At 44.5% G+C, this 14,906-nt stretch overlaps 1 protein-coding gene across 2 annotated transcripts in view; it reads left to right on the forward strand.

The window, feature by feature from the left end:
• Positions 1-1,777: 1,777 nt before the first annotated feature.
• SNX9 (sorting nexin 9) overlaps positions 1,778-14,906 on the forward strand; it is a 126,588-nt gene continuing 113,459 nt past the window's right edge. The window contains exon 1 of one of the 2 annotated variants that reach the window (XM_043593111.1): positions 1,778-2,110. In XM_043593111.1, the coding sequence (XP_043449046.1) occupies positions 2,099-2,110 (12 nt within the window). In that variant the 5' untranslated portion in view covers positions 1,778-2,098. The remainder of the gene's footprint in view (positions 2,111-14,906) is intronic. The other variant, XM_043593113.1, reaches the window with a different exon arrangement.

Below are 14,906 nucleotides of genomic sequence, written 5' to 3' on the forward strand. Positions count from 1 at the left end.
ATGGGGTCCCAGTTGTGAGCCTCTTTCTGACTTCTAGTTCTGTGGGGGTAACACAGATCTTCTACACAAAGTAGGATGTCTGACCTCTGGGAATTTCCACCTTCATTTTTAGGCATTTACCTGGTGCCCACATTTTTCTTCCTTTCTTGTATTCTAGCAGCTGTTATATACAATTTAACTACATAGAGCTCTATTTCTCCCATATACCTGGGAAATGTCTATAGGTTTCTACACAGTTTTTGTTCCTGTCTTTCTTTCCTTCAGGTTGTAGATTATTTTGGCCCCTAGTGACATACATTTTTGCAATGCTTCTGAATGGTTCAATTTTTCATAAGCTTCCAAGTGCCTTTCTAGGTGGTGTCCCTCGGTTTCGGCTTTAGCTACTTCTACCTCCTGCCCCGCTTGCAAAAGGGGGAAGCCAGGCTTCTGCGGCTAACTGCCTCCTGCACACAGCTGGTCTCCATTTCACCTGCCTGTGCCAATACCTTTGGATCTCACCCCCAGCACAACACGTGGAAATTCTATTTTCACACAAATTCATCCCCAACTTACTGTTTTTAATTCTGCTATCATCAATTCCAGCAAGACTCAAGGAGTTTTTTTCCCCCCAATTCTTCCAAGTTTTCTAAAAGCACGTAGTGAGTCAGTGACACAGCATCCTGACAACTCAGCCAACTTAGGCGAGTCGTAAAGGCCTGTACACCAGTTGTGCCTTTTCCACAGTGCCGGCCTTACTCAATCACATAGCAAGGTTAACAATTGTCAAGCAGGTTCAGGATTTCAAACGCAATGACATTTCACGATGCATTTAACTTGGCTTCATACACGTCACACAAGATGAGATATAATACAAAGGCACACAACAAACGAAATGCCATGAAGGTAAGAAGTTAACAAACCAAAGGCGAAGGCAGTCCCTGAGCGCAGTTGAGGCGGGGCGGCCGTCTGGTCCGGGTCAGCTCTCATGCTCACCGCTGATTGTTGGAGCCACGGAGGATCTCTGTCATGTTCGGAGATCAACCAGGCAGAACCTTCGGGGGCAGCTGCCTCTCCAATGTGGCCACACGTGGGAGGGTCAGCGTCTGAAGAGGCTGACCGTTGGCCGTCCTCCCTCTCAAAGGAGTTTAATCAGGCTTGGGCCTTCGCAGGCCTCTTCTGGTTCTAGTGATTATCAGCCCCTGGTTCTTCCAGGTTCTGTGGCCTTCTTGTTTATCAGCCCTTAGTGCGGCCAGTCTGTGTTGGTTTGGGAGATAGCTGGTCATAGCTGCAGGGCCCTTGGCTGCTTTCCTGTTTGGGTCACTACTTGACATGAGTGACTCCATCTTGCTCCCTCCCCAGGGCCAGTGGGACCGGGAAGCCATTGCCTCCTTCCGCCCTGGCTTTTTAGTACTTATTTTACGCAGCCAAGAGCACAACCGGCTCCACATCACTCGCCAGCGGAGCAGAGATCCCCGTGGGTGACTCTGGCCCTGCCAGGAGGGCGTGGAGTGCACCGGGTGCACCGGCCACAAGAAACTTCGGACGCGGCCTACGGCGCGGTCCTGCGGGAGGCAGTCGGACCGGTCCTCCAGGCAGGGGGACCCAAGCGAATCCTCACACCCCTTGAAGTTTTCCCGCGGGCAGCCACGCGGGGCGCCGACCCAGGCCCGGCCGCTTCTCGGGACGCGGCCGGCGCTGGAACAAAGGGCGCCCGGCGCAGGAGGCGGCGGCGGCGGCGGCGCGGGCCGGGCGGAGGCTCGGGGCGGGGGCGGAAAGTGGGAGAGGAGGCCGGGCCGGCCGAGGGCACCGGGCGCGCTTCCGCCGGCCGCGCCGCGCACGCCGCGGTAAATGGGAGGCTCGGCCGGCAGGGGCGGGGGCCGCGCAGCCGGGGAGTTTCAGGAACTGGAGGAGCGGGCGGCGGCCGGAGTCGCCGAGCGCCCAGCGGCGGGGCCTGAGCGCCGAGACTCGGGGCCGAGGCGGAGCCGCCGCCGCCCCCGCCGCCGCAGCGCCGGGGCCCAGCCGTAGCCGCCGCCGCCGCCGCCCTCGCCCGCCCGCCTCGGGCCGACAGCCGCGGCGCCGGAGAGGAGCCGGCCGTCCCGGGCCGGGGGAGCCGCCCGCCATGGCCACCAAGGTGAGGGGCGCGCGGCGCAGGCCCGGCCGGCCGGCCGCTGGCGCCCGCGGCGGCGCGGGGGAGGGTCGGGGCCGGGGGCGCGGGCGGCGGCGGCTGCGGCGCGGCCCAGTCACGCGGGGCGCGGACGTTCGGGGGCTCGGCGCGCGGCGCGGGAGGGTCGCGGGGCGGGACCCCGGACGCCAGCGGCGGCGTCTGCAAAGTTTGCGCCTGAGCGTGGGCTGCGGCTGGGCCGGAGGGAGGGAAAGTTCCCTCAGCCCCGGAGCTCGTTTGGGGCAGCCGTCCGGCCGCCGGGATACCCCGGTCCTGCCCCGAGTGGCGTCCTCTGCCCGCCGCCGCCGCCGCCGCGAGAAGCGCCCCTCCCTCCGCCGGAGGGTGGGACCCCAGCGGCGCGGGCCGGTTTTGGGGGACCCGAGCCCCGGCGGACGGGACTGGACATTTCAAACGACGGCCCGCGAGCCAGTGCTGTCGCGGACGGAACCCGCACACCGAACGCCCCGCGCCTCCACTTCCTTCGTTTTTCTTGTTGTTGTTTTTTCCTTTTGTTTTGCTACCTTTTCAGTTTGAATGGTATTTCCAGCGTGAATAAAATACGAAGAGGGAAATGACTGTGCTTTCAGTAACGAGTTTGCTTGAAAAAAAAAAAAAAGGCCCAGGCCCCAATTACGTGGTGGAACTTTAGCTCGATCTTGGTAATTGGCCAAGAGTAGTGGTTTGCTTATTTCAGGGTATTGTTCGTGGAATTAGCGGTCACCCTTTGCTACCTGAGTGTGTCGAAGCCACCCTCCCCCCGCCTCTTTCTGGGGCGTTTTCGTTAGCTCTTCATGCAAAGTAGTAGCTGGGAAAGTCACAGTCGCTGAATAGGGCATTACTGGTAGGAGACCCCTCCTAGAGCTAGTGATGTGGTTTGAGGAATGGCTTGACTTTTGCAAATAGTTTTCGTGATGTCACTTTTATACAGCAGCAGCACCCTCTTCCATATTCATGTTTGAAATCTCCGAGCTTCTTTTGGGTTGGCGAAAACCTTAATTTTTTGTTGTTGTTGGGTTTTTGTTTTGGATTCCAGGATAATTTAGGAAAGGATAAAAATTTTGAAATCCCTTAGAAAGATCAGATCGTCTGATGTCACTTCAGTCTGTTACATTTTGTGCTCTGACACTATGGGCAGTGTTTATTTAAAAAAGAAAAAAAGATTCTCCTCCGGGGAACCTGTTGTCTGCTGTTACTGAAATAATTACCTGCTTGTTAATACATTATTGGCTGCACTCTTCCTTGGTTTTATTAGATGTCTTAGAACTTGCTACCTTTTTAACATATGTAATTTTGTGTTGATCTCTTGAAAAACAAAGCTCAAGCCAAGGATTTCTAAGGAGATTTGATTTTGAGGTTTGTTGCCAGCCATTCCAGAAATCACCAATTACCGGACCTATTTTGCATTCATCTTGCAACCTGAAAAGCTGTTTGTGGTAGATTGTGTTCAGTGGTGGTCAGTGTTGTGGTATTTTGCACTCTGATCTGCTGATGCATGTTACCCGTACCCCTCCTTCCAGTGGGACCCAGGTAATGAAACTGGTTTGATTAAACTGAACTGAGTTTTTTTGTAAAGTGAAAAAGGACAGTGGTTCTTGTAGTAAGCTTGACTTGCACGTGTCCTCACTAAACCAAGCCTTAAAGCATGTGTAAGCACTTCCTACTTTGTTATCTCCACTACTCGAGGCGGATTCCCATGACTCCAAGTCTGTCTGTCCTGCACCTTTTTTTTTTTTTTAAATTTTTTTTTCAACGTTTATTTTTATTTTTGGGACAGAGAGAGACAGAGCATGAACGGTGGAGGGGCAGAGAGAGAGGGAGACACAGAATCGGAAACAGGCTCCAGGTTCTGAGCCATCAGCCCAGAGCCCGACGCGGGGCTCGAACTCACCGACCGCGAGATCGTGACCTGGCTGAAATCGGACGCTTAACCGACTGCGCCACCCAGGAGCCCCTGTCCTGCACCTTTCTAATCACTATTCCACATGGCATTCGGCACCGTGTTTACGTGATGACAAGCCACTCCCATTCTCAGAAAGGAGGAGCAAAGAAGCACTTGTTAAAAGGGGACCCTACCCCAGTTCTCTGGTTTTGCTACTTCCTAGTGATTCTTGTGTCAAACCAGGGTCATTTTTTCATTGTTGCCAGAGAGGAAAGTAGTCCTTGGTTTCCTCTCGCCCCTGCAGCCACACCCCTGCTTTTGCAGACATCTGAGTAGTTTGGGGTTTTTCCTTCCCTTTCTTTAATTGGGTAGGTGGTGAGAATGTAGCTTGCTAAGTAATGACTTCTAACTTTTTAGGGAATCGGAGACTCACCGGGCACTCAGGCTCTTGCTAGAAGCCTTAAGTAATGACAAACACGACATCTGGGTGTGTGAGGTGGTGTTGCGTTTCCCTTTGAATTTACCAGAGAATGGCTTTAGTTGTCTGCAGATATAATTTTCTTTTGTATTCTTCTTACGTGTTTTTTTCCCAAGATGCAGTTATCTCTGAACTGTTGTGATTTTTTTTTTTTAAAAACAAAATCCACTGGTATGTTCCCAATAGAAAGAAATTCTCTTTTAGAAGAAAAACTTTAATGGGGCAGTTCTTCACTGCCAAACAAAGTTAGTCAGTAACTGCATATTAGAAAGAGATTATCTTCTCTGTTTCTAATCGCTACACAAGAGGATGCTGAATTCAGTTGTTAAGTAAGTACATTATTCTGAGTCCAGTCTTATCTCACTTAAATACAGTGAAGGGCTAATATGTGTGTTTAAGCCTTGGCTTCTACTAGAAACCTCAGAGGGTTGTATTTTATCACAGTCATATGGTGGATTTAGGAGTAAAATAAGTCTTATATATCAAGTCATGAGAAAGAAATTTTTTCTTTTTTTGCCCATATGTATCAAAAGAAGCATGAAAATAGTTGATGGAAGTTGATCCGCAGCCTTCTAACATGGTCATTTCCGTGTCAGAGTTAACCTTTGGTAACTAATTTGGTTCCTTTTGTGCTTACATAATCACTTTTAAGAGTAATCATTATAACAAGATTCTGAGAGTCCCTGAGGATTCCCACCCCCAACTTTCTAGCTCCAATATTGAAACATTTGTGCTCGTGCTTACCTGGTTGAATTAAGTGGGTGCGAAGTGTTGAAAATACTGGTGGGAAAGGAGTGAATTGCTCAGGACTGTTCCATGATACACATTAGTGAGAACAGCAGAAAACATACTTTGTAATGTCTCCTGAGCAAAAACCTCTTTGAGTGGAAGAATAGAAATATCTTCCTAATAGAGCTTTAAGGATTCAAGTTGGTTTTGATTATTTTTAAAAACTGTACAGAAAATGCTAACTATTCAATTTTGTGTACGTAATTTTTTAAGGGTCTTACTAAATAGAATATCTGGATAGTGTTTGTGTAGTCAAAGAAAAATTCTGACAGTAAAAAGGTCAACCACTTTTTTATTAAGGAAGGAATAGATGAGGAAGCATAAAATTTTTGCAGAGTTTTCTGTTGCACCGTTTCTATATTGACTATATGAAAATTAATCGTTTTCCTTTGCCCACCTAAACCTTTTTAATTTTGCCTGTGCTGTTCCTTTCTTTTCTGGAATGCTGTTCTCTGGCTTCTTCCCTCCAGGTACCTTTTTTTTTTTTTTTTTAACACCTTCTGTCTTAGCTCAAAGCAATGATTCCTCCAGAAAGCCTTTCCCGATCTCCCTGACCTCTGTTACAGGGTGACGTGGTGCGTCTGGGCTGCCATTTTACCTGTGATTTTGTCTAGTGACCGTCTCCTGTAGGAAGCTCTCAGCCCCAGGAGGCTGGGTCTGTGTGTATTTCCTCACTTTGAATCCTCTGTGACTGGCACAGGCAAGGCTCTGGATAAACTGTTACTGCACGAATGAATGTTGAATTTTCTTGCCTGGGTTCCTTGCTGTCCAGTTTGAAAGAGTAAAAGATATTCCAGTGACATAAGTGATGGCTGAAGAAAACTGTTTTCAGCAGTAAACTGTCTTTCTTGTTCACTGTGTTTTAGTAAACTTTCCCTTTTTAAGTATACATCCACAATGGACAATACACATCTACAGCGTAGGTACTAGCGTGTGTTTGAAATCGAATAATTCAGTTTTATTGGTTCTTATGTTTTCAGGTGTTTGGAACAAACCTCATACTGCTGAGACTTTAATCCATAGTTGTTAGAAATGTGTTTGATTACCAAAAGTATAGGGTGTTCCCATTTACCTTTTTGTTAATGATTTCTAACTTAATTGCATTGTGACCAGGGAATCTGATTGCTAGTAATACCATACCTGAAAATTTGTTGAGGCTACCGTTGTACCTGTCCTGTAGTCTGTTTTCATAAAGGTGCCATCTGTTCATGAAAAGAGTATGCATATCCGTTAATTGATGTATATATTTGTATTCTGTGTATGTCCATTAGATTGAATTTATTATACTGGTCACATGTGCATCCTTACAAAATCTGTTGTATCTGGCTGATCTGTTGTCTACTTGATGGAGATATTAAAATGCTGGATTTAAGAAATTTAAGAAGTTTAGGGGTGCCCTGGTGGTTCAGTCTGTTAAGTGTCAGACTTGTGCTCAGGTCACGATCTCACGGTTGGTGAGTTCAAGCCCTGCATCAGGCTCTCTGCTATCAGCACAGAGCCTGCTTCAGATCCTCTGACTCCCTCTGTCTCTCTGCCCCTCCCCTGCTTGCTCTCTCTCTAAGATAAATAAACATTTTTTTTTAAGTTAAAAAAAATTTTTTTTAAGTTTAGAATTAGTATCCTCTTCCAGGTGCTTTGAACTTTTTTTATCCTTATGAAGGGACCCTCTTTATCTCTAGTAGCATGTTTTCTCATAAAGACAATTTTGTCTGAAGTTCATGTGGTTTCAGTAGCTTTCTTTTGGTAAATATTTGCCTGGTATATAAAAACCTATAGCCGAATTTTACCTTTTTATCTAGTCTGGTGATCTTTGTGGCTAGAGTTTTGTCTGTTTTTATTTGTGTTTGCTCACATGTTTGAATTTCTGGTTACCATCTCTAGACTGACTGGGGATTTTTCCCCCCTTCCTCTTATTTTACTCCTCTTGACCTCAGTTTTTTGGAAGGTTTGTCCTATATGTCACTTTTTTTTCCCAGTGGTTATCATAAGCATGTATGTTACCGTTTCTAAGTTAAAGTCTGAAGTTACTCAATATCATTGCCCTCCTTTTGAATTACAAAAAGGTCTTAAGATATATAACTCCAATCATGTCCCCCAATATAGTCAGCTACTGCCCAGTATTGTCATTCTTTTCCACCCAAAATTGGACATTATTTTTATTTCTACATAGTTAATGTTTATTTAGATTTAATCGAATTTTATTGTATCTTTGCTATTTCTGTTTACATTTCACTCCTTTCTGGGATAATTTTCCTTCTGTTTAAAATGAATTCTTTGGAATTTCCATTGGGGAAGATTTGTTGTTGGCAAATCATTTATGTGTGAAAATGTATTTTGCCCTACGCTTGAAAGATAGGTTTCTTGGTTGACAGTTTAGCTCAGCATATTCGACGGTAGTATCCGCCTTTATTCTCTGGGCTTTCAGAGTTCCTTCTAAGAAGTGAGCGGTCTAATGTCCATTTAAGATGATCTGCCTGTTTAAGACCTTCCCTATATCATTAGTACATTGCAGTTCTAATTAGTACATATCATCAGTACGTTGCAGTTTTACCTTAGTGTGCCCATGTGTGAATTGTATATACACAGCTTGAACTTTACCGGGTGTGTCGGGTCCGAGGATGGGAATTTCAGTAGATCTAGAACAATGCAGCTCAGTAGAACTTTCTAGGATGATGGAAATGTTCTACATCCGTGCAGTCCTGTATGGTAGCCACCTGCCACATGTGACTAACGAGAATCTGAAATGTGGTTAGTGCGATTAAGGAACTGTGTTTTAAATTTTAACTTACATAGGCTCTTGTGGCTAATGGCTGCATAGTGGGGAGAGCAGTTGCAGAGACTTCCCAGAGATGGTTATTTCATGAATATTCCCTCTTCCCCATTTCCTCTTTCTGGAGCTCTAATTAGCACGAAAAGGTCCAGCACATCTCTAACTTCTTTACTTTCCACCTGCCGTGTTTTCTTTGTGCTGCATTCTGGATAATTTCTTTGGCTCTCACCTGCAGTTCACTACTTTTTCTTTTTTTGGGCATAATCTACTCTTTTATCCATCGCTTTTATTTCAATTATATTCTGTTTTTAGAAATTATATTTGATTCCATGGGGCGCCTGGGTGGCTCAGTCGGTTAAGCGTCCATCTTCAGCTCAGGTCATGATCTTGCGGTTTGTGAGTTTGAGCCCCGCGTCAGGCTCTGGGCTGATGGCTCAGAGCCTGGAGCCTGTTTCAGATTCTGTGGCTTCCCTTCTCTATCTGCCCCTCTCTGGCTTGCGCTATCTCTCTCTGTGTCAAAAATAAATAAATAAATAAAAATTATATTTGGTTCTATTTCAAGTCTGCTTGGTCATTCTTAATAGTCTCATTCTTAGCTCATTTTTAAGCTTCTGTTCAGCATATTAAACATTTATAGTTTGTGTCTGTTCTGGTATCTGAAGTCTAATCATCCATCTGGTTCTGCTCACTCTTACTCGTGGTGCCTTGTTTTCTTGTGTGTGTGTGTGTTTCTGTGATTTGCTCATTTTCCTTGGAATTTCATCTGAGGGAATTTTAATGCCCGGATCGAAGTTACAAGGTCTTCCAGAGAGAATTTGTCTTGGCTTATGCCGGTCTCCCAGGGACACTGCATTCTTGTGGTCACTCTAACTTTCTCACTCCTGGTTCAGTGCTTCCAGCCATACTGGTGGCAAAAATACAGACCTCAGATGTCTGGGGAGATTTCCCTTACTCCTGTACTCCAGGCCTATGAAAAAAACAGGTTTCCTTGCTGTCCGCTTTTGAACAATAGGTTCTCTCTTTGGCCTTTATATTGAAGTCCTTTTGGGGTCGCAGTGTCTAGCTCAATACAGGAGTCTTTCCTACCTCCCCCAGTGTAGCCTTCAGCACACAGACTCGAACTCGGAGCCTCCAGGGTCTCAAACTCAGGGTTTGGAGGAGACGCCTAGAGTGGAATCGTGGCTCAGCACATATTTTTCTCCAAGGAGAGAAAGCACTCCCTTCCTGTGTGACCTCTCTAGAGCCTTTCCTTTTGTGCTGACTCAGTGGTGTGTTTTCAGAGGTGTTTATTTATGTGTGTGCTCGTCTTTTCCTTTTAATATTTTATTCAGCACTTAAGTGCTTCAGCCTGCAGGCGGTTCGGGGTGGTGGCTTGCCGTGTGTGCTGGAATAAAATCCGAGTCAGGGCATCTTTATAACAGACTGTAAAGTGAAGGAAGGGAACGTGCGCACGCACAGCGTTAACCTCTTCTTTGGAGGGAAAAGGGTGAAAAAGCAAAGTAGTTAAGCATTTTAGTAGAAACCAAACCTTAAGCTATCAAAACAACAGACTGGCCATATTTCACTTTCCCATTGGGGTTTCTTTGCTTCCCCACCCCCCTTGTTGACTGTTCAAAGCACATGGTAGATTTAGCCCTTCTTATTCATTTTTAGATATTGTAACTGCAGTGTTTGAGGGTGTTATTCAGTATGACTCAATTCTTCTAAGCTATTTTTAGTCTCTGAAAATGGAGTCATATAGTGTCATTACCTGTAGAGGCAGGATGCAAAATCACCTGTTAGTGGTTATTTGTGTCAAAGAGACATATAAACCTTAGGGTTAAGGAGCCGATATCCTGGAAGCCGATACCCTTCATCATTCACTGACTCCTTCATTTGAACTCCAAAGGATCTCAGAGCCAGGTCCTTCCGCTGCACTTGGGATGTCAGCATGAAAGGCCTCATCCGCGCTCTCAAAGAGCCTTTACCAAAGTCGTAGCCCCTGGATTGGAGGCTTTCTTCCGGGCACAGTGGGGGCTCCTTCCTGATGCAGCTTCTCAAGCCCGCAAGGCTTGCTAAGGAGCGGAAGTCTTGAAATGTCTATTTTTTTTTCTTTAATTCATCGAGTGAATTTTTGCCCTTATTCTATTACATCAGTCAGTTTTAAGATACTTCTGGAACACATTTGACAGTCTGGAAGTCCAGACTGCCTTGTAGGATCCCAAATGTCCAGTTCAGCAGGTACTTCAGTAGTGTCTGTGTACCTCTTTTACACTGGAAGTAAGAATGAGATTTGGATCCTTGCCCAAGAGAGTTGACAGTCAGAAATTAATGAGCTGTGTGAAATGTACCAGTTAAATGTCAGTTTAAATATATTTTCCAATGCAGATTCAGGAAAGAGGGCTTGAAAATGTAGATACGGGTGTGAATACTATTTGTCTATCTCATGGTGGTTGCACTCAGGAACTTCTCTTTCATCTTTTAGCCTGTTTTGAATTCTCAAGATTTTGAGTAGTGAATATTTGTTGCTTTTGTAATGAGGAGGAAAACAAGTTCTTTTTTTCTTTTTCTTTCCCATTTAAAAGCTTATTGTCATTAACTGGGCCCTGAAAGCAGATTCCCAAACTTACCTACCTTCTCTTAATTTGCTTTGAAGTATATAGTAAGATGAAAAAAGTGTTTTTAATTAATGCTTATAAATAGCGGCACTTCAATAGGAAAATACTAATGCATGCAGGATTACAAATAGAAACTAAAAATTTTATTTTACTTCCTGAAGCACTATATTTTCTTCTGCCAAAGGAGAGAAAGTATGGTTTTTAATTTTCAAAAATAACTAAAAACTTACCAAAAAGCAGCACTGAAGTTCTTAACAATTGCTGCTTTATAGATACTTTCGTACTTTTAACCAAAGCCTGCTGGTGCCCTTTCCCTCAGGAGCTTGAAGGAAGCAGAGCTCCTAGCCTCCTGTGGGCTGGACTGGTTTTCTTCACTTCCTTACGTTCCCCACCTTCGTAAGATTTTAGAGTCAAGAGTTGAATTTAAGATTTTATAGCCTTTTCGTTGGTGTGTCAGACCTACTTTGTCTTGTGATTGTCCTTCCCAGTGAGTAAAGCACATTCAATGTCCTTGTAACCGCCTCCCCAGCCTCGAAAATCCAGTAGGTTTTAGGTTACGGAGATCTGTAGTTACATTATATTGATTTGTCTTAATCATTTAAAGCCAAGATGATACCAAAGAATATGGAGATTGTGTTTTAAAATTCCGATATTTGGGGCGCCTGGGTGGCGCAGTCGGTTAAGCGTCCGACTTCAGCCAGGTCACGATCTCGCGGTCCGTGAGTTCGAGCCCCGCGTCGGGCTCTGGGCTGATGGCTCAGAGCCTGGAGACTGTTTCTGATTCTGTGTCTCCCTCTCTCTCTGCCCCTCCCCCGTTCATGCTCTGTCTCTCTCTGTCCCAAAAATAAATAAACGTTGAAAAAAAAATATTAAAATTCCGATATTTAAAGCTACTTCTAGTATTGACTGCTCTATCTGTAACATTCCCCTTTTTGATAAATAAAAGTATCTCATGTCTGTTTCTGTAGTTTGTATTGTGAAAGTAATAGTTCTCTAAAATGCAAGTATTAATTATTTTTCCTCAAACTCCCCTCTTCTCTTCCTTAGTAGCAATCTGCTGTAAAGAGATTACGGCTGTGACAATAAGCTTTCATCTAAGGGAGAAATTGGATTCTTACTGAAATATATGGATGTTTTATGAGCTATGATCGTGTTTTTGAGGTTTTAGGCACTAATGGCAGAGCTGTGGTACCCTGGCTGCATCACAGCCCCCACCCAGAGAGCTTGTTAAATCACAATTGCTGGGCTTCGCAGAGTTTCAGATTCAGGAGGTGGGGCCCAGAACATGCATTTCTGCCAGCTCCCAGGTGATGTTGATGCTGCTGGTTTGGCATGACACTTTGAGAACCACTGTGTGGAAGATGGAAAAAGAAGAATCAGAACCTGAGTTGTGTTCTTGGTTCATCCCTAAAATCTGTGGGCTGTAAAACGGCTGGGCCACACTAGTGCACCTGTGAGCAGTGAGTATGGTTTCTTGTTTCAAGGACTCTTCTGTCTAACTGGGTTCAGGTGATGCTGAAAATCAGATCAGTAGTCTCAAGTAAAGACTGTTTAGTTTCTTGTCAGCTTGTGGTTTTCAGTAACTTTTCAGTGTTGTGTTAATGGGTCATTTGTATTGTATGCAAATAGTCTCTGTTATGGTGGTGAGGTGGCTGTGGCTGGTTATTAACTTTTCCTGTTGCTTTTAGTTGGCTAAAAAACAGGCCATACAATTGTGTTTATCATTATGGTTCACAGTATTCAGCCTAGATTTATTTGCTTTGTATAGTGTATTCCTAACGTGGCTGTATAATGATGACAATTTTAATTCACTAGGAGGGGGGTGCCTGGGTGGCTCAGTCCGTTGGGCGTCCAATTTTGGCTCAGGTCGTGGTCTCGCAGTCCGTGGGTTTGAGCCCCACGTCGGGCTCTGTGTTGACAGCTCGGAGCCTGGACCCTGCTTCGGATTCTGTGTCTCCCTCTCTCTCTGCCCCTCCCCCACTCATGCTCTGTCTCTGTCTCTGTCTCTCTCTGTCAAAAAAAAATAAATGTTAAAAAAATGACTTTAATTCACTAGAGGGGAATACTATGTAAGAGAATCCTGTTTTTTAATTATTTTATGATTCAGAAAATCTATGATACTTGTGTAAATCTAGTTTTTAAAATCTTATTTGTGTAGTATGTGCCTATTAATTTTGGTGAATTTGAATTTCATCAGATGCAACTTTTCTGTTTTCCTTTGAGGAACTATTCAGCTTTCCTTGGAAGACCCCTTAGAAGCCTTAAAAAAGTAAATTTTTCTTCAAGTATTTATTAAAGCCAGAGAAAAGGCTGAGTATAAGCCCTGAACTAGAAGAATCTACCCTTGAATAATTGCATTGATTGGTCTGGGACTCCTGCATGAAAGGCAGGGGTGTGCTTTGGAAAATGGCTTTGTGAGTGAGAGGCTGGCTGTGCTCCTATAATGTGCCTGTGCTATTCCTAAGAATTAGCACGTGTCTGAATAAGAATGGTACAGAGAGGGGTACCTGGGTGGCTCAGTCAGCTAGGCGGCTGACTTCAGCTCAGGCCATCTCGCGGTTTGTGAGTTCGAGCCCCACGTCGGGCTCTGTGCTGACAGCTCAGAGCCTGGAGCCTGCTTCGGATTCTGTGTCTCCCTCTCTCTCTGCCCCTCCCCCCCTCATGCTCTTTGTCTCTCAAGGATAAATGTTTTAAAAAGATAAAAAAAAAAAAAAAAAGAAGAATGGTACAGACTGATACTTGTTTAAAAAAATTTTTTTAAGTTTATTTATTTATTTTGAGAGACAGAGACAGCACGAGGGGGGGAGGCGAGGGATGGGGGAAATCCCAAGCAGGCTCCATGCTGCCAGCACAGACCCAGACACAGGGCTTGAACTCTTGAAACCGTGAGATCGTGACCTGAGCCGAAACCAAATGTGGGACGCTTAACCAACTGAGCCATTCAGGCACACCCAGACAGGTATTTAAAAATCTTTGTTGGCATTTACACCAAAGTCTTTTTGTTGGATCCATAAACAATATATACTATTAGTTACAGAAGGAATAAATTTAATTTTCCTACTGTCTGTGGTTAACATTAGAATATTATTATACGTAAATACCAGGGATATTTATGGAAAATATTAAGTGTGCTACCAAAACTCACGTGCATGGGTGTGTTTTTCATTCAACAGGCTTTGTTGAGAACTTGTAAATACTGTAGGTGCACAATGCATGTATATTCTTCCACTCTCAAAGAATTTCTAGTCTAGTGGGCGAAAACACTTGAATCTCTTTAACTGAATGTTGTAGTTGCTGCTGTGGATGTAGATGCCGTGTACAGTTAGGGCACAGTGCTGGGAGTCAGAAATGAGACGCTCATTTCTTCATTGACTTTCATTGGACAGTTAAGAGTAAAAATGAACTTGTGCCAATAAAGAGACCGTAGTTTGAAAACTTCATGTAAAAATCAAAACTAGTTAAATACTTGGACATACATTAGTCAGAACACGGAGGAGGGTCGTTCCTCTACTTGAGGATATTAGGGAGTAATGTTAGATAAACGAAGACACATTCAGTTTGAGGTCTCTTTTAAAGACTTCTTTATTAGGGACTTGCCCCTGCAGGACACAAAGTACGTTTCACAGAAAGCGGACATCTTCAGTCTCCCTGGTTGTGATCTAAAATTTTATCTGAGGCTGGCCGCACTAAGCCACTTTGAAGAACCCGGCTCTTTCTAAAACCCTGTGGTCATGGGCAGAGTCTTAAAATGGTTAAAACAGATCTCCTTTTGATTTCCAGGTTAGCAGTTTAGTTAAAACATTTGGAGTGTTTTATATGCCTGGTTTGCAACACCTCCAGTTTATTCTAGATTAGGGATTCCCTGCTGGCGAGCTTTCAGGGGATCTTTATTTATCTTTGGTCTTTAAATGAGCAAACATTGTTATAGACTGGGTGTCTTCTTCACATTTGTAATATGGTTTAAAAATATGTCAGCTGTGTTATTAATAAAATATGGATCATTTAAAAACGTTAATGACTTTGGGGCGCCTGGATGGCCCAAGCCCCACGTCGGGCTCTGTGCTGACAGCTTAGAGCCTGGAGCCTGCTTTGGATTCTACGTCTTCCGCCCCTCCCCCCCCCCCCCCCCAATGCTCTGTCTCTGTCTCAAAGATAAATAAACATTAAAAAAATTTTTTTTAAATGTTAATGACTTCATAGTACCTTTGTGGCATTGCGTATTAATAAATTGTGCTTTTGTGTAATTACTGTTG

This window comes from Prionailurus bengalensis, chromosome B2 (assembly GCF_016509475.1).
Source record: "Prionailurus bengalensis isolate Pbe53 chromosome B2, Fcat_Pben_1.1_paternal_pri, whole genome shotgun sequence".
NCBI classification, from domain to species: domain Eukaryota; kingdom Metazoa; phylum Chordata; class Mammalia; order Carnivora; family Felidae; genus Prionailurus; species Prionailurus bengalensis.